Source organism: Rhipicephalus microplus, chromosome 6 (genome assembly GCF_043290135.1).
Source record: "Rhipicephalus microplus isolate Deutch F79 chromosome 6, USDA_Rmic, whole genome shotgun sequence".
Lineage (NCBI taxonomy): Eukaryota > Metazoa > Arthropoda > Arachnida > Ixodida > Ixodidae > Rhipicephalus > Rhipicephalus microplus.
The window spans coordinates 163,344,081-163,364,171 of NC_134705.1; the positions used below are offsets into that span (position 1 = coordinate 163,344,081).

Here is a 20,091-nt window from a genome sequence, read left to right on the forward strand (position 1 = left end):
TTGCCTCAACTAGCCGTCTCATAGTTGTTCTTAGTCGAGCACGATTGTAAGCGAGCTGCTACTACTGCGCCTTCTGTCTGTTTCTCTCTCACTGTGACAACCTTCCATTTTCACACTGTCGCATTTTGTCCTCAACTCTAACCACCACCCCACTTTCCCCGATTTTCCTGCCTTACTCGCAAGCTCGGGGAGTTTGTACAATTAACGCTAGAGCTCTATACACAACTTCTTTCCGTTACTCTCTATATGACTCGTTGTGCTGTTTGTGTCCAACTGCTCCATTCCCACAGAAAAAAAAAACCAAAGAACAGATGAATATAGAAATGTTGTTCTCGAGTGAAGTATGTGCGGAGAAATATTACGTGAAATTGAAAAAAAGAGAAGAAAAAAGAAAATCTACGAAAAGTGAGCAGCTGTTACCTGCTTCGTCTTGTCTCAGTCATTTATGTCCACTTTGTTTCATTATTGAAAAAAAAAAACAACGCGGGAGGCCACGCACAGGGATTAATGCAAAGGAAAGATGGGACACAATAGGACAACCCCTGCATTTGCAACTGGTTTATTTTGAAATTGAACATGGGGTTAAATACATGGACACTGGCATACCACGTTTGACATTGTCTCCGTGCGCTGCCTCACACGTTAACACGATCATTCACCAGCTTTGCCAACTTTCGACATTGCCATATTAAATGAGTCTCGCACGTCCTGTGCGGCCCACATTAAAAAAAAGCCTGCATATGCTATACGACCATTTGTGAAGGTGTATATATACTTGCAAGTTCAAGGAACAGTTACACAAACCACAAAATTGGAAACGACAAGCATGGCGCCATTGCATGCTTGTCTTCCTCCCTCTTTGTGATTCGTCTTGGTTTGCGCTGCAGTTTTCTCGCCTTAGAAGTTGCGTACCAGCAGCAGGCCCAACCAAAGTTCTAATAGCGAAGCTGCTAAAGCTGGAACCAAGACGCCCGTTAAGAAAAATAGAAAACCTGTTGCGCCATTGCCGTAGCAACCGCCACAGCGGCGCGCCTCCTGTGCTGGAAATCGCCAAGCCACCGCTGCTGCAAGAAGCAGCCGCAGCCGAGTCGTCGCAATAGCAACCGTTAGTTTCTTTCACCATGTCTCGGGTAGGACGATTTCAACACATTCAAAGTGGCAAGCAAGCCTTGCGTGTCTTCCGGATGCATTAGTCACTGTCTCGTGGCTTTGTCGGACCAAGAAGTCTGAATGCAACCACCACATGGCGTTGTGACTACCGTGGTGCAGCACAACTATCCGACGATCAATCCGAACCTTGGCACAGTGGTACTCGTTAACGAGCATCACTGTGCAAAGGTTCGCACGAATAATTGAAACTTCCCACATTTTTTTTTGTATTGAATCCTCTATAATTCAGTGCAAATCAGGGCTTATCGGATTACGGTGTATACGCGGAATCTGAATCTTTCGGTACATACGAATATTCGTGCCGATTCTGCACACATTAATAGAAACAGTTTTCCTGCATCAAGCGCTCCCTCAAGACGCCGCGCTGCCGGTGAATGACAACGCCAGAGTAAGCACGTGGCGGTAAGATTTAAAGCAACAGTAACAAAAAAATTCGAAACTTTCCTCAAGTGGTCTAACCACCAGACTGGTGCAGCTACAACGGTGAGCTAACCGACCACAGTTCCACGGCAGCTTGCGGTGGCTATGTAATTTCCAAGGCAAGGCATGGAGGTCCGTGTCCGAGGGTGTCAGACAGATTTATTGGGACTTCCACAGCAGCTTTGCTGACGCAGCCGCCCACCCATTTCCTGTGGAAGGTGGCGTTCGCAGAGCTGTCGCGGAGGCTGAACTAAATCTGTCTATTGACACGAGGTTGGGACAATAACGAAGGTAGCAGTCAGACTGTCACGGCACGTTCACACCTGGTACTGGCCCCAGTCGCGCGGCCATTTCCAGTTGGCGACCAAACATCGGCATCGGGTGACCGTTGTTCAGACCAGCGTGTGACTTATTTTCGTAGCCACGGAGAATTCACGCCTGCAAGCGTACAGGTTGCATGGCAACAGCCCCGTACATCAAGCTCACGTCCTGCTCATGCACATGTAAGCGGTAAAAAGCTTCGTGACTGCTGTTTCAAAACTAAAAATATAATTTGCGAATGAAACTGCCTAAGTAGTCGCATTGTGACCGAAGCGACCATACGCGTCCAGCCGCTTTGCGACTAACTTGGTCACGTGACCATTGCGATAGTTGCAGGTGTTAACGAGTCTTTAACTAGCCCTATTATTGGGTGCACTTGTGTCCATTGGAATATAAACACAAAGCACATGCAACGGTTGATGCACACTGTCGATTATTGCGAAAGAGAACACGCAAGCGTGTGGTATGCGTGTTCCGGCGATAGCATGCGGCACATTCAAGTGGCAGAGAGAGCAAGCAAAGCGTCTTTTTGCGCATCTAGTGGCGAGTGAAACAATCCGCCATTGGTGATCTTGAACCGGGTGCACTAGTCACTGTCTCGTGTCTGCCGCTTCGTCGGCCAAGCAGTCGGGATGCAAACACCACTGGCGTTGCGATTCCCCGTGCAGCAGCTCGACTATCTGAAGATCAACGGGCAGGTAAGTCCGAGGTTGGTTTGTGAATACGAGTCCAAAACCGTAGCAGACTCCTTGACCTACAGGGTATGCCTAGGAGGTAATGTCGATGAATCGATTAAAAAAAAAAAGATGCGATGATCGTATCAGTACGACATATAGATTTTAAAAGTACCCCCAGCAATGATGCATCACTTTGAGTAAGATTTCCAGGCATCCCGGTACGTTTCCTCTGGAATGTAAATCAAAGCCCTGGTGCCAACCCATGTGACCTTGTCAACTGTCCGAAACGACAGCCTTTGGAAGAAGTTTTTCAAGCGTGGAAATAAGAGGTCTGGTGGCGGCCGGGTCAGGAATGTATGGCGCGTTGGATAGCCCTTGGCTACTTTTAATCGAAAAGCAAGCGTGTCACTCAGAAGTACCTTTTGCTGAGCTAGTTGGCGTCTCGAATATTTTTTTCATTAAATAGCCGTGCGCACGAGTACAGGTTCGTAACCCTCCCTCCCTCTCCTCCCCTTGTCAAAGATGTCTAGCGCTCAAACTGCCCCGCCCCCACCCCACTTAGTGGGGTTAGGTAGCACGGCGATAAACCACGTCCCCCCCCCCCCCTCCTTTCTCATGGAAACCCTGCGCACGCTCATAGAAAGGTGTCAAATGAGGACCATGTGGAGTGATGTGTTCCCATCTGTGATAGTCGCTGACGACTGTCCAGAGCGGGCTACGTCACCGATCTCCTTACGGCCTTAAAAAAAAAAGTCATTTCGGTGTCAGCAGACTTGCCGTAATGAGTAACAATTGTCAATAAAGGTCTTTAACACGGATAAATGTTTGAATATCGAACTTGTCGAATTTCACACAAAACTCGACGGCAATCATTTGTTCCAATGAACATGTGGATTGCGCGGGAAATGAAAATATGTTTTACGGAAAAGTCTCTCCTTGCTCTCCAAATGGTGGCGCACGGCAGTGAGACGAATGTGTGCGTAATCTGGCTTCCCTCTCTGTCAATGTCTGGTGGATCTAGCCTATAATGAGGTATAGACGCTCTAATATTTAATAATTGACATATCACTTTCCGGACAAACCGTGTGCATGGCCATTGCCTAACACGCGGACCTAAAGTATTTTGCTTTCATCGAAACCCGACAGTCGTCGCCGTGAAAAAAATTGTTCAAGTGTTCCATTTCAAATATTAATTTACCGCAAAGACCAAGCACATCAGAACCCGGCATAAAAGCGGCGCAGCACAGGAACGTCAACATGCACGGTTTTAGAACTACTCTGCAAATACTGCGAGGTGCTGTTTAGGTAGCGTATACAGTATCTCTATAAATACTGACAACCTCCTGCCATCTGGGGACGAACGCTGCAAAGCACGGCGCGCGCAAAACTTAAAACCCTGATCGCCATCTCCGTTCGACTTGTCTCACGGCGGTCAACGCGAGAGATGTTCGCGCAAATTATAAAACCGGGAAAACAGGAACCACGATGAGATGCCAGTGCAGCTCTTCAAACATGATCTGACGGATTGATACCAATGTATATGCGTGCGGGTATATATTTTAGACCGTGTGTTCTAAGCTTTTGAAGCGACTAGTAATGCAGATGCATCGACGAAGTGGTGTCTTATGGTCCGTTGTGGAGCCTCCGAAACTAGAGCGCGGTGTTGTTTCTAGCCCGACATTTTGTCGTGTCACAGTGTACAAGACAATCAAGTCGTGTCTTATACTAGAAAAAAGGTCGTGTATCATTTACTGAAGCCTTATGTAAGGAAAACGAAAGACGTATGCGAAGACTTTAATGAAAAATTGCGAATAATATCCGTTCGTTTACTACGTAGTCCTGCATTTGTTCAAGAGAGCCTTACAAGAGGTGAAAGAAATTATACACGTTTAACGTTTCTTTTTTTTTTTTATGGCGCATTCGGTTGAGCGTTTAGGAACGCTCTAGAGCGCTCCGGAAAGTGTCTGAGCGGTCGGTTGGTAGAATTCAAGCAGACGGGCTACCTTTGCTTGGTTCTTTCAGGGCCATCTTGCTAGGAAGCGCAGCCACTATTACAAAGAACACACAACCTAAGCGCTTGTGTTGTGTGTTCTTTGTAATAGTGGCTGCGCTTCCTAGCAAGATGGATCCTTACCAACTGGCCCGACACAATTGTTTATTGAGTTTCTTTCAGGGCGTCAGCCTCCGACTCGGAGTGCTCCCGACCGTTCTGACTTCGAAGTGAGATCGTGACGTGATCTGACCGGAAAGACGGATCACATGACACAAGCTGGCAAATCACGTTGCTGTCGGCAATGAACCAGGTGAACAGCGCCAACAGCACGAGCGCGCATTTCGGAAGGGGACATCGCCAGGTGCGTAATACTTCGTGAACGCGCGTTGCTAGGGCCGTTTTTGAGCGTGTTTGTGCAGGGACGGCACCAGGATTACTTTACAGGTAGGGGGAGGGGGCGATAAGTGAGTCTTTTCATGGGGGTATGAAAAGGCAGGGAACTTAACCGTTGTGTTATGACAATAATCCCTCTTAGGGGGATAACGGGGAGCGGCAGGTAAACATATTAATGGAAATCCAGCGGCCCCGTGCCCACTCTTGGCACCATCCTTGTGCGTCTGGTGAATTCACATCCATGGAGGCATAAATGCACCATGTCAATAAGAAGGCGGCTTGCGTATAGGCGGAGGAAACGACCATGTTGTCGTTACTGTAGCTCATAGACAGCGACGTGATTTGTCCCGAAGATAGCACCTCGGACGATAACGATGACCAGGTTTATGTGCTGAGCTCACAAGTCGGTCGCTTCGCCCAGCTACGTAGAAGAAGTCGACTCAACTGATCGGCGCCATTTGTCGATCGGCGCCTCTCGCGTTCCGATTGTGAACTGCGTCGGGATCTGGTGACTCCGAGCCGGAGGACCGGAACGGCCAACCGAATGCGCAATTAATTTAACGTTGTGTACAGCGTCATCCGCATCTTAGGTGAACGCCACGCCTCATTTGTATTGAATATCGCACAGAGGCGGCTGTTTAGTATATACTTCTAAAGGTTAATAGCTTATGGACACGACGATTGGACGCCAGAAGCACGGACTGCTGGGCGACGATTATTCTTCACAGAAAGGTGCAGTAATACAAGCGGAACATTCGTTGCTTCGTGTCCTTTTTCCTTCCTCTTCTGGCAAAGTTCCTTTGTGCACCGCCATTCTAATATTAGATGTCAGGCAACGGACATTTCCGTCACGTACCAGGATAAGCTTTCAAGTTGTTACGGACTTGATTACAATTGTAGTGTTCACCTTAGGTATGTTCAACGCTGTACACGGTGATTGAAAGAGTAAAAAGGCTCGTAAACAGATAAATAAATAAATAAATAAAGTAATAAATAAGTGCCAGATCAAGATCTTTCATGAAAAGTTGGGAATAAAGAACGCGTGCCACATTTTGCAATCTGGATTTCAAAATTACAATAACAATTACCAATTAGAAAAAGAAAGCGAATTACCAATAGTTAGCAACTTGAATGCTGCATATTTTAACCGATCTTAAATTGTATTTCGGTATTTGAAGCAGCACGACATGTAACACAGGTGTGAACGTTTTGCTTTTCAGAATGTAAAAAAAAAAATGATAAGTGAGTAAGCTTCCTTTCACACTCTGGCCTATAGGCAGGTCGCACTCATGCGAATTTAAAGTGGCATGTTATGACCTGTATCCGGATGCTACCCGTGTTTTCCGCATGCCTAATAAGTCTGAGAGAACTGATTTCTTTGATAGTTGGTTTGTTACTTTCAGTGAAGTCGTAGCGCTGACAAGACACGAACCAAAGCGCGCACGTTCTGTCCTCTTTCTTTGGTCCACGTCTTATGAGCGCTATAGCTTCATTGTAAGTAATCTGAATCAGAATGAAAAAGCATAAAATCTTCTTGATATTCCCACTAAAGAATGACGTTGGCAAAAGGATGAACCGATACCTACTGGCCTCATTTCCAAACGTAACAATTGTTTCAGGTTATTTAATCCAGCAGGTGATACCTCGTCAGGTGCAAGAATATGCACGGCAACAATGACGAAGTTTTTTTCAATGGTATTTACACGCATAAACCTGCAATCAAGTTCTTGTTTTTTTTTTGGTTTTTTTTTGCAATCCGTGTTTAGTGTTTTATAGAAGTCATAATTCCTAGACTGCCACAAAAGAATAACATCGAAAGCAATTTTTATGCGTACTAAATTTGTGTTAACCTCTTGTAGGGCAACGGGAAATATATGTCCCATTTTTTGTTCCCCACAGAATTGCTCGTGAAAAACAATGGGACGCATCAAGTTTATTTTTTTCTGTGCTGTCATCTACATTGAGGTTTTTACACTTCTGTTGAATCTCGTTTGGAAGCTGTACAATAGGTGGCGTTAGGTGTACATTATTCTCAAAATTGTGTTTTTTGTTTCACCGGCGGCACAAACTTCCGCAATGTGAGTCTCCGGAAAAGAATAATTCAAGATGACAAGTGAGTGTACCCTTTTCTGTGCTTCGAAAGAAATAGTTCCAGCATGTAATAATCGGGTGTTTTCGACAATAGAAGCAATACTTACTCCTAAAAGCTTTCTCGAATGGTGCCAGGGCAAAAACTGCATGACGATGGGATAAGCCTACTGCCACCGCTGCCTGCATTCGATGTGTAGTGAAACATTTCACCAACTCTTTTGTTTTTGGTTTGCTTGTAAAAACGCAGGTAAACGATTGCTGACGCGAGCGGAAGCGCTGGAATTATATTTTAGCCTTCCTGACGACCCTACGTCGAGTGATTCCGACAGAGATAGAGATGAAGACTTCGCACCCGAGCTCGCTCCGCCCGATTCAGATGAGCAAAGCAGTGAAGCCGAAGCGGCGGAATCAACAAGGAAACCACAAAAGCGAAAGGCTACCTATTCAAGAAAGAAAAGGAGGCAGAAGAAAGTGCCTAGAATTTGCGACGAAGCAGAAGTCGAAGAGGAGGAGGTTGGGGCATGGAATAGCAGCGAACCGGATGCGGTCATTCGTGTTCCAAAAATTTGGGACCCACAATACAGTGCAAATCTCCCGACGACACCTTCTGAAGCTTTTGCTCTTTATTTTGACGAAGGTATCATGAACACACTGGTGACTGAGACAAACCGCTTTGCCAAACAGAAAGGCCGACAGCTTTGGAAAGAGCTTACAATTGATGAACTCCGTGCATACTTTGGCATACTTCTGCTGATGAGCACAAACCCCAGACATCAAATGTACCTGTACTGGAGCAGTGACAGTTTTTTCAATTGTCCTGAAATATCAAAGGTTATGTCGTTCCGTCGTTTTCAAGCCATTATGAACTGTTTGCACCTCACCGACCTAACCAAGGAAAAAAAGAAAGGTGAAGAAGGGTACGACAGATTAGCAAGAGTGCGTCTTCTCATTCTTGCACTGAATGAAAGTTTCAAGAGACAATACACTCCATCAGCGCACCAAGCCATTGATGAGAGTATGATACGATCCAAAGGCCGGTCCTCACTGAAGCAGTTCCTTCCAATGAAACCTATCAAGCGGGGATACAAGGTGTGGTGCAGAGCCGACTCTCAGACACGTTACCTGATTGAATTTCAGGTCTACGAAGGTAAAGGTGCAGACCGACCTGCGAACGTAGGTCTCAGTGAGCATGTTGTGCTCTCCCTCATTGACGGAGTAGAGGCTGGCACGCAGCTATATTTCGATATCTTTTTCACGTCCACACGCGTAATGGAGGCCTTGAAAGAAAAGAACATTTTGGCCGCAGGAACGGTTCGCCCAAACCGCAAGGACTTACCTGACGAAATCAAACGGGATAACTAGCTACAGAAGGGACAGTATATCTGGCGTGCGAAAGGGAGCATCACAGCTTATCAGTGGCGGGACACGAAAAACGTACACGTGCTGTCCAACTTTCATCACCCCAGCGACACTGAGGACGTTGTTCGAAAGCTTTCTAATGGCTCATATATATCCGTCCAGTGCCCAAAAGCAGTCTCCGACTACAATACCTGGATAAGCGGAGTCGACATGTTTGACCAAAGAAGGAACGCATACCCGGTGGATCGACGATCGACGAAGTCGTGGTACCGAATTTTTTACGTTCTGCTGGACGCAGCAATAGTAAATGCTTTTCTTCAAATGAAAGCAGTCAGTGAAATGAGCTACCTTTGGTTCCGGCTTGTCCTTGGTCGCCAGCTGATAAACGGGCAAACATTCAAAGGGTCCAGCAATCGCCCGTATCGAGTCAACAAAAAAGGTGCCAAACATGGCCAGAAAATGGTAGGCGTTGCTGATGAAGTCCGATTTCTGGGAGCTGGACATCACCCTCAGAAGATTGCAAAAAGGAGGTGGTGTCGTTGGTGCTCGACTGCCAAGAAAGAAGCGCGCACCAACCTTCTGTGTTCTGTGTGCAATGTGCCCCTTTGTTCAACGTGTTTTGGACCTTTTCATGCCGGCCGAATGTAACCAAGGAGCCCTCAAGGAGCATTGGTTCAATGTGTTTTGGACTTTTTCACGCCGCCCGAACGTAACCCCGGAGCCCTCAAAGAGCATTGGCACAAATGCGTCCCATTTTTTGAATTTTAATTTAGCGCCAGTGGGGCGAATGTGTCCCAGTTTTTTTTAATAAAGTACTTGTTGTACATCCTTGAAATTTCTTTCAAACTACTTCTGTTGGCTTGGTTAGTAAAATAAGACAACCTTTTTCTGGTTTTTAAAAAAAAACATATCCTGCCCTACAAAGGGTTAATTAGAAATCTAGCGTATAAGTTTTCGTGTCGAAGAATAAGATGTCTTTGGCAAGTGATGTAATGCTCACGTGTTAGCATTGTCTGCTTGAGGAACATTACACATTCGCCAGCATTTGCAATTATTTAGCCATCATTTCCATTCAAGGGCCATCACTGAGCACGATATACTTGGCATATATACTTGGCCCCTTCAGATTATCTTGATGCTTGTCCCCCCCCCCCCTCATAACACCTTGGCATTCCATCAAAGATTGAAAATGTTTTTTTTATTGCTGTAAATGAATTGCTTCATGGTAGGGCTGGTTCGCTAGCCAACATTTGACCGTGTAGTCAGCCAACAATAGCCGCTGGTTAGCCAGTGCTAATCAGCATTTCTATTACGCGATGAAAACTCTTATAGATCCGCCGAAGATGACTCGCAGGTGACCACCATCAACTTTTCCTCTCATTCGAGTGTATTATTCCTCCGTCAAAAGCTTTTCTCCCCACTCGCGGTGTCGAGCTGCGTCTGGCATCGGCCCGTAATCGACCAAGCTATGGTGTCATGTTTACGTCATTACATGATGACGTAATGACGTCACAAATTTTGGTGATTCGAGACTCCATGCCACATTGCGCTCGTAAGATGTTCGGTATATGCCGATGAATACGCTTTCGGTGACTTGAACGTCACGTCTCTTGCAAGCAACTTTTATTTCTTTTTCTCTCCCTTTCTTTCTTTCGGCACTCGTGTTGAACCCATCACCTGCATTGTCTAATGAAGTGTCGTCGAGTATTGCCGAATCTTGCAAAGCCTCTTGTCTTCCCAGACGTATATGACGCTTTCACCTTGATACACAACTCACGGAATGTCGGTTACGACGTTTAGAGAGAATGTCTACACGCTACTGGATTCCAATGAAGATTGTATGCTTCGTGTCTCATCCAGCCGATTATAGGGCAGCTGTGATGGCGTTGGATACTCCATTTCATACACCATCACATGGTTGGTAAAGAGAGAGAGAAATAAGCATTGAATCCTCATTAAAGTCCCGAACAGGCCGACCGCGATTTCAAAAACATTCATGGAAGAATCAACGTATGAATGAATTGAATATTTTTCATTGTCATGGAAAATGACCCCCCTCGAACGCAGTTTCAGAATATCTGGAGAAGGGATTGATGTACAAACAACGTAAGTATATTGAACTGTCATCGGTTGTTGTGGATTCCTTGAATGCGCAGGGTTTTGTACGGCAAGAAAAAGGCGTCTGGGAGGAGGAGTCTTTCGTTGAACAGTAGAATTTGATTGACTTTTCACATCGCCGGTGTCAAGTCAAAGGGTGTGTATTCTTATTCTTACGGAGGGAAATTACCGTTCACTTTTTGTCTCATCGCCTTATGTTAGCCTTTATTTTTTTATTAACGTTGTGTAAGGAGATGTTGGCGCACAAATTAGGCGCCGGTTACTCCTTACCCTTCAGGGGTATACCTAACATTGAGCACGTAGTGTTAAAGTCTACAAGCGTAAGAAGCTCACAGCACATACAATATACAATTGTAATAACACAATATGCAAGATATACCAGTCAGCACACGAGATTTCAAAACAATGTATTCAACAAGATCCTATATGTGCATATGCGTTCATGTTAACAAACTGAAAAGTAACCAATACATACAGTCCGCAGTCACATAATTGTCAACATTACAGTCTACAGCCACTAAAATATGGTTGTCACACACAAAAAAGGAAAAGTGGTAGCCTTTATTTTATGTGTGTCCCTCTTTTTCCACAGCAATGCCTTATGTCACTGCGAAGACTGAGTAAATCAGCAGATAATAGAACCAGTGTGTAAACTTCTAGCAACTAAAGGGAGAGGTGGGCAATGACCCTAATCCTTAAGGACATAATTTTGCCGTGAATCCAAACACACATAAGGGAGAAACACCAAGACAGGAGTGGCTGCTCTTCCTCTCCGAGTTGGTGTTCCTCCCTTTTGTGTGTCTTTTAGTTCGCGGCTAAATTATGTTTTTAAGTAAGTATCAACCAGGCCAGCGAACAGTTTTTAAGAAACCCATCCTGAGGGCAGCAGACTGCACTGTAGACGGGCCATTGCTCAACATTTTCCGTTGCATACTCTGCTCACAAGCGAAGACATCGTTCTTTCGTCGAAAGGGTTGCAAAGCACAATTGTTTGTCCTTTTTTTCTATTCTTTTCTGTCGCCGACTGAACAGTTTCGATTGTATCGTCGAATATGGGTACTGCCAGCCACGCACATGTGCACACACACAGAGGTTTTGCGACAGCTGTGTCGCGCTAGCTCTAGCAACTTTAAGATATAGCTCTTTTCAGAGCACTCAAATTTGCCTTTTTTTTTTGCTTCGTTTTCATTTCATTCAGCCAGAACAATCTGATCGGCTCACTACACTTTCAATGCGGTTCTTATGTATCTCCTTCTCCTGCTATGAAGGTATGCATGTTTTACGCCCAGTTCAGGCATTTCTTGCAACTAAAATGACAGGTCTATTCATTGTAGGAAACATATGTGTCGTGTATAACATCTGTATACGTCTTCAACGCGTTTATTGCCCTTTATTTTGTATTTCACGAGAAAACATTTAGTACCTGTATAAAAATTACACGCGTGGGCCACGCAAACGAACGCCGTGAACACCCATTCGAACTCCGCTACGAAATTAGGTTACCGGAGCAAGGGATGGACAATCCCTCTTTTATTTTTCTATATAACTGTAGTGATTTATTAAATATACAGCACCATTCTTTAAAGCCCACAAATTTTGTGAAATACACATTCACCGGAGCCAGCGACATCTAACGTGCTAGAAAACGCTTTGGACGGCGAACAAGACACGGCGAATGCCGTGGTGACGTGATGTGACAATTCGCGCAGAGTTTGATAAACGCTCCGGCAGGTAATTTCATACAGCGCGGAGACGTGCAAAATGCAGGCCGTACGTATATGCACCACTATTTCTTCCTAGCTTTCATATTATGGAAGTGTCGATGCACGTTTGAACTGGAAAAAAGGAAGTGAAAAAAAAACACACCATAGGCGCACGGTGCCTCATGTACGGCACATGCCGTTCCGGCATCGTATGAGCTCGAACGCCGTCTCGTGCCACCAGTAGGTCATGAAGAGCACGAAAACGTGCCATATCTGGTGGCTCGCCCCGACGTAGTCGCAGCGGCCCGGCAGGAGCCGCTCCGGGAAGCGTCCCGCCAGGACGAGGTACGCGACGGCCGCGCACACGAAGATGAGCGCCACTCGCGGCAGCACCGACCACATCCAGGGCGGGGCCAGGTAGAGCCAGTGGAACGTTGGTACCAGGCCGAAAGCGGCCAGGCTGCAGAGGACCAGGGCGTTGTCGCGGTCCTTCCTGGCGACGACGACGGCCAGGAGAAGAGCCTCCACGCTCACGTACAGGCACATGAAGAAGGCGTGCTCCCGGAAAGCCATCAGGACACCCGACGTGACTGTCGAGCTTAGACCGAGCCCGACGCCCGCCAGGTCGTAGCGCAGCAGCCTGCTGTAGGCCTCCTTGGAGTGGCAGTTGAACGTGTGGTACATCACGGACAGCGTCAGGGTGGTCATGTACGCGCACACGACGGACACCACGATGACCGAGTCGGCGAACGTCGCCTTGACGTCGGGGAGCCGGTACCGTACGTCTCGCACGAGCACGCCGCCGAAGAAGAGGATCCCGACCAGGTGGGTCCAGATGTTGAGCGTCTCGTTGTTCCACTGGAACACGCTTCGCAGGCACTGGCGCGGGGTGTAGAGGACCCGGTAGCCACGGCGGATGAACGGGTTGTGGCGCAGGAAAGCCGGTGCATCTTCGAATCGCCTCAGCTTAAGTGGCGGCTCCCGCGGCTTGCACGGGAGCGGCGGCGGCGGCAACGGCGCGTAATCGATGCTCGCGTCGTTCGTAGCCATCGTGTTCGCGGCCCGCCGCACCGGTCGAGGAGGAAATAAAATGGGGGAGGGGTGGCGATGTCGATGGTGATCTGGTTATACGCATTGAATTAGTGTTCAATGCGTGGCTGAGGCAGAACAATAGTCTAAAAGGAAAAAAAAGGAAATAGCAGAAAAAAACCTACAACAAACACCAAACAAAGAAATGTGCTCACGTTGTTGAATGAATTATTTCGGTACGTCACTTCTCAGAGTGCTGCCGAGAAGAAAGGAGTTGCTGCTGATGATGGGAATGGCCAGAAAAAAGCATAAAGAGATATTTGTGCGAAGAAACTCTTAGCTCATCTGGAGTGGCGTACAATCGACGCATATATTAAGACAACTCATACAAGAAGGCGATATCAAGCTATCCCCAGGTGGTCGAAATTTCCGGAGCCCTCCACTACGGCGTCTCTCATATACATATGGTGGTTTTGGGACGTTAAACCCCACATATCGATATCAAGCTATGAAAGAACAAGAAAAAAAGCTGTGGCTTAACTTTGAAAAAGAGGGCGATGGTAGTTGCATGATTGCACCCTAATACTGGTTCCTACTTACTATCTAATATTGGTGAAGAAGCCGGTGGTTTATGTAAATGTAAACGTTAAGCAAGCAAAGGCAGGAGAAACAAAGGCAGGTGTATAGTTCAGCGAGATAGACTACCGGCACAGTACTGCACGTGGAATAGCACAAAGGCCGCTGTATTATGCAGGCTTACGTCGCGCTATGAACGATTTTTGTTTTAAGAGCCTGCTCGTGATTAGTTAAAAAACAAACAAAGGACACAGCTTCATTTAGCAAAGAGGAAACTGGGTGGGGCAACTGCCTGCAAATTATGCAAGGCTAGATCCGCCAGCTACCTACGACCTCCTTAACCTTGACCTTAAGGCAGGAGAAAAGAATATTTCACATTGTAACAATAGAACGTGGTAATTTTTCTCATGCTGGTGTTTAAAAGGAAATACTTTTTCTCACCTACTATTACGAACCGCCGCTACCGACATTTATCTCGTGACATTTACTATTTCATTCCGATTTCGTAAATCATGTTTGTATTTATTTATTGTTTTTTTCTCCCACACTATTATGCCGTCCGATTTATGTACTCTTCTCCGAAATGTGTTTCCATAGTTACTGAGGCGCTTCCGAGCCAACCGACCATTTCACGCGCGTTCGCAGCTTTTATGACTCCATATACAAGAAGAGTTCGTATTTTTATTTCATTTTTTAGTCATTGGCTGTCCATGGCGAAGAAGCAACAGCAAATGCAGTTATGATGCAGCATACTCAGTTTTTTTTTTCTATTTTTCAGTTTGAAGCTAACTTCCGCCAGAAAATTATGATGACCACTCGAAAAAAAAAACAGTGAAATGCAAGCACGAGGCTTACGTAGCAGACACGGGGATGTAGAGGCGCCTGGTGCAGAGGACTGTAAGCAGTGATTTTCAAACAATCCTGGCCTCCAAGAGTGCGCCATCCCGCACAAACGAGGCACGCCACAATGTTGGAGCCTGTAGATCGATAGTATTCGCGTGTCGCTAGCGTTCACCAGACGCCGCAAGCTGTCTCAATTCCGTTCAGGTCGCAAAATAGACCGGCTTCCGAACTTAAGACACTGTACTGTCTGCTCCCCAGCTCTGAGTCATTCCGAAGACCAACTTCGTTACACCGGAAAATAACACCTGCCTTGTTGACAACGCGCCTTGACAAATGACTGTTGCGAGGACCACGTACTGTTTGGCGTTGCATAAATCTGTTAATGATATCCATCTTCATTAGATCGCTGCCAGAATTAGTGGTTAGTGTTGTCAAACTGGCCCCAGATTTGGCGAATAAATTTCCTCCTGCAGCTGTGCCTTTTCTGTGAGAGCACTGTGTCGTCCGCGGTGCATCTCGCGGGTGCCTGTGCGAACGTCAACCGCCTTCATGAACGAAACGACGCGTTGCAGAAGTCTGGACGTGTGCACGGCTCTGCAATCAAGAGATCGTACTCGATCGTGTCTCAGAATTAGGGCATCAACACGCAACTACGCGTACATAGGATTACATGCTCGATGAAAACTGAATCTGTGCGCCGCGTTTCAATACATTGGACTCGTGTCGCCGAAGCACGGAATACGCCAGGCAGGTTGTTTTATCGCCGCTGCTGGAGCGAAACGCAATTCGCGCATGCACCTTTGACACTTTTAGCCCTTATTAGTACACCAGCTCGAACGATATCTATTGTGCCGACACAGCGAGCGGAAGCGCCGTAGCATCCCCATCTCCGCGCGTGATCGACACGACATGATCAACTGTATTGCGTAGAGAGACTCCCTCCTTCTGAGACACGATCAGAAACAGGAAGCGCACCGCCTGCTCCGACTCAGTGGTGCAAAAAAAAGAGACCTCGTGATGACGCCACTGTATGACATCACCATGACGACACAAATTGACAAAGCATGTGATGTCATCTGGACGTCACATAACATGGCCTCAAGCGATGGTGTCATCATAAGGCATCCTCACTAGGTCAATGGTGGACCGATCACAGAAGCGTTGCATGACTTGTAGAGGTGTAAAGAGCTTGGTCGTACCTCTGATTCTTGAGGCATTAGGAAAACTATGTTAGGAGCAGAACTATGTCAGAGGGGGGCGAAATAAGTTGAATATAGATCGACTGAGGAGCAAAAGGAAGGCCTTTGTCTTCCAGTCATCTCGGGTGATAGCTTAAGAGACCACGTGAATCTTTTAAATCATGTTTATTTGTCCCAATGGCCACTACGCTTTACAGAATTACACAGAAACGTGCATCACCAGTCCCACAATGCGAACTTACAACAGCGTGAATCGAAACACCAAACCAGCACTAATGGCACTCCGCGTCAGTGTCATCCACCCGAACGCATCCGGTGCATTTGCCCCTAAACATTGTTACCATACAGTGCTCCGGACATGGTAAGCAAGTACTGTGGTCTACGCTAGCGTCACCGGCTGCGCCTTCCTTGGTTTCAGTAGCTGCTTCGGCTTTGAATTGTGCTTTGTCTTCGGTCCTTGAATCGGGTGACGTTTTATTGACGGTCGCGTTCTCAGTCACTGTGCCCTTTGTGGTCGTTTTGTTAGTATCCTCGTCGGAAGGTTTGCTACCCGGCTCGGCTTTAGGTTTCAAATCCGAATTGTTGCTTTCGGTGTCGTTGCAGGAGCAGCGTCCGCACTTGCTGCCATCGTCTTTCACGACGACGCAGCTGGCGCTTTGTTTCTTGCAGTCGAGTTTTGGACATTCCTTGCTGTCGTCAGCTTTGAAAGAGAGACAGTAGAGACAGAGTGTCTTAGTGCCCGTCATCAGTCAGTTCTTTTAGCTTTTTATAAAAAAACAGCGGCCGCTCGCGATGAGGAATATACAAGCAATTTCGTGGGATATGTGACCAATGGAACGCCAGATTTAGGCCTAGTCTGTCTGTCTGTCTGTCTGTCTGTCTGTCTGTCTGTCTGTCTGTCTGTCTGTCTGTCTGTCTGTCTGTCTGTCTGTCTGTCTGTCTGTCTGTATGTATGTCTATCTATCTATCTATCTATCTATCTATCTATCTATCTATCTATCTATCTATCTATCTATCTATCTATCTATCTATCTATCTATCTATCTATCTATCTATCTATCTATCTATCTATCTATCTATCTATCTATCTATCTATCTATCTATCTATTAGTGTAACTTTTCTAAAAGGACAAAAAATTATGTATACAACGATCATTTAGACCGAGAGGCTACAATGGCTAGTGGCTAGCGCAACACAACAGGCAAACAATCAGTGCAGGTGCGCCCAGTAAGTGTTTCAATATGTTCATGCGGAAACTGACACCAACACTGCAAAGAGGCGCCGACTTCATGCAAAGCATTTGTGAAGTAGGCATAGTTTCAGTTGCCGGAGATAACCTAACAGCCACCAGGTTTTAACTCATATTGTGCATGACTACACGTATCAGTTAAAAGAAAGAAAGCAAAAACGAAGAAATGACTACACACGTATGCATTCACTGATGTTCTGCCTTGACCCTTATTGGCTTGCAACTTGTTGCTTTTATCGGTACACAAGTATATATTATAAACCTGTGAGAAGATCGAAATTAATTCAAACAGTTTCCTACAATATTGCTACCTGTCGCAATACTTTGTCTCGTTACTCACGTAACAATATGATCAGAGGTTTACATATTTTGAATTGTCAGAAAAAATCACTTGCGTTCTCGTGTGCAATTACGGCCTGGTAATGCCATCTGTTTCTTGCCTGGTTGTTTGCAAAGTAGGATTAAAAGGACTTGGAAATCAAATATGGAAGGCGCATGTTGACTAACAGCAAGAACTTAATTCTGTAATTACTTTTTAAGCCAAAATATTGTAGCCTATATTTCGAAGTTTCTTAGTGAAGGTTTGTGGCTGCTGCTTCATTTCTTGGTGGACAACTGGGCCAACAGCGGAAGCGCCACATGGTGCTAAATATAGGAATCATTAAATTTGAGCAAGTATTATTCAGCCCATTCTAATCAAGTTGTTCATGTTTCTCGTTATATTGAAAGGGAAGTATTATGCGCTGAAAGCTGCAACATCTGGTAACGTGTTGAGGTGGCTCCATCCTTGACGCTGCGGCAAAAGATGGGGTAGATTCATTATATTAGGTAGTAATTGTTTACTTTTTTAACCCAGAACCACAATATGATTATGAGGAACGCTGTAGGGGAGAGCTTGGGATACTTAGATTGCATGCAATGTTCTATAACGTCCACTAAAATGACACAGAACACAGGTCTTTACCGATATGCGACCGCCACGGCTGGTATGTAACCCACGTCCTATGACTCAGCAGTCCAACACCATAAACAATGGGACATTATGGCTATCGTAACAATAATAAATAACACATTGTAGTAATGGCACTACAAACGGATTGCAGTGAAGCTTCTCTTTCTACGCCTAAGAGCTCTTCTGAAGGAGTGATAGAGAATTTTGTTTCTCGTTGTCGTTGCGACCCGTCACATCAGCCTCCTGGAACTGTAGGTAAAAAGAAGCATTTTGTTTTTCATTCTGAGGCTTTTAGGTGGGCTAGTCGGTCCATTCAAATTGTAGCAAAAGAACATTGCAAAATACGTGAGTGTGAAACGCAGAGAACAAAGCTCTCCATCCTGTGGGTTTCTGTGTCTGGTATTTTGCGCTGGTCTGTTTTTTTTTTTACTGTACTCGCTTGAATTCGTGTTGCAATTATCATCGTCCCCCCCCCCCTTCCAACTCATGACCAAGTTAACTGAACGCAATGCTCCCCCCCCCCCCCCCCGCCGCAGTGGTCTGGCGGCTGTGGTGCATGCTTGTGGGCTGAACCGAAGTTCGTGGAATCAAATCTTGGCCATGAACTTCGATGGTGGCCAAAGGCCACTGTGTAAGCATTTAGGTGCACTTTAAAGAACCTCGGGAGTTCGAAATTTCCTCAGCCCTCCACTGCGGTGTCTGTCATAATCATACTGTATGTTCACGACGTAAACCCGCACCGTTATTAGGGAGTTTTCGAATAGCTGCCCTGAAAGTTTGGGGCTCCTAAGTCCTTTACGTATGCATGTGCGAAGAACTTTCGAATAGGTTCTGTGACACTTTGGACACTCCTTCTATTCTACGTCACTCTAGTCTTGGCCGAAAGCAGTCACTTCAGTGGGTGCCGTTCCGTTGGTCAAACGCAAACTTTTTCGGGCGGCTACCGCTAAATTCGAGAAATAACGTTCCCAACGCATAACCCAAAACCTGTTCGCGTAGGGCGCATGCGCAGTGGCTTCGACGCTATTTCTCCGGGGCGCGAAACGATCGCCACCCCTTTTCGAATCAAAAACTCGCCATTGTTAAGAAGGCACGCATGTTCCCGCTAGCCCTGAAGCAGTTGACTTGGCGTGTGTTGGACTAAATCTACTTCGACCGCATACAGGTTTACACCGATGGCTCCATTAATTCCAGCAGCTCTGTAGGAGCAGTGATTATTCCACCTGGTAATTTACTGCTACAATACAAGTTCTCTCACACCACGATGTCGACAGCAGCAGAGATCGCAGCGCTTCAAGGTGTGGTAATGTACATTCTTCAGGAGTAACCTAATCAATGGGCCATCTTTTGCGACTCAAGGTCGGCTTTACAGACACTACAGTTTGCTTAACAGCATGAACTACACGAACAATTAGTTTATCACATTAGACACGACTACCACCAAGTGCTCGAGGAAGGACACAATATTGTATTTCAGTGGTTGCCGACTCATTGCGGAATTGTTGAAAGCGACCGCGCGGAAGAAGCTGCCCGATCAGCTCATGGCCAAGACCTGCGGACGCCCATACCTCTCTTGAGAACGGATGCTTCGTAATCACTACAATCACGTGTGTGCCGTATGACGCTTCTCCAATCGTACGGTGTATACGCAGGGTTTCTCCAACGCGCGCCTGTATACGTTCGACCTAAATTTGCAGCTTCGCTTGCAATCCGGGCTATTACGATGCAATGAAGCTTTGCTGTGTCGCATGTGGTTGGGCGTGGCATTTACGAATGCGTATTCGTGTCTCATCGGAATGGCCAGCAAGCAGTGCGGCATGCGACTTTTGGGCCTGCGAGGAGACGCTCGAGCACACACTATGCCACTGCCCATTATGCCGATCTCAACGACGTGTTACGGAAGCCAAGTTCCGTCACCTGGATAAACGACCCCTTTTAGAAAGGAAAATTCAGGGACCTTGGCCGACGGTCTCGCATAGGCGTAAAGCCACGAAAGC

At 46.3% G+C, this 20,091-nt stretch overlaps 1 protein-coding gene across 1 annotated transcript; it reads right to left on the reverse strand.

Annotated features, from left to right (window-relative positions):
* Window positions 1-10,918: 10,918 nt before the first annotated feature.
* Window positions 10,919-13,295, reverse strand: LOC119167941 (progestin and adipoQ receptor family member 3-like). Its single transcript, XM_037419407.2, has one exon. It carries the CDS (start codon window positions 13,293-13,295, stop codon window positions 12,426-12,428), a length of 870 nt encoding a protein of 289 aa, XP_037275304.2. The 3' UTR covers window positions 10,919-12,425.
* Between the last annotated feature and the right edge of the window lie 6,796 nt (window positions 13,296-20,091).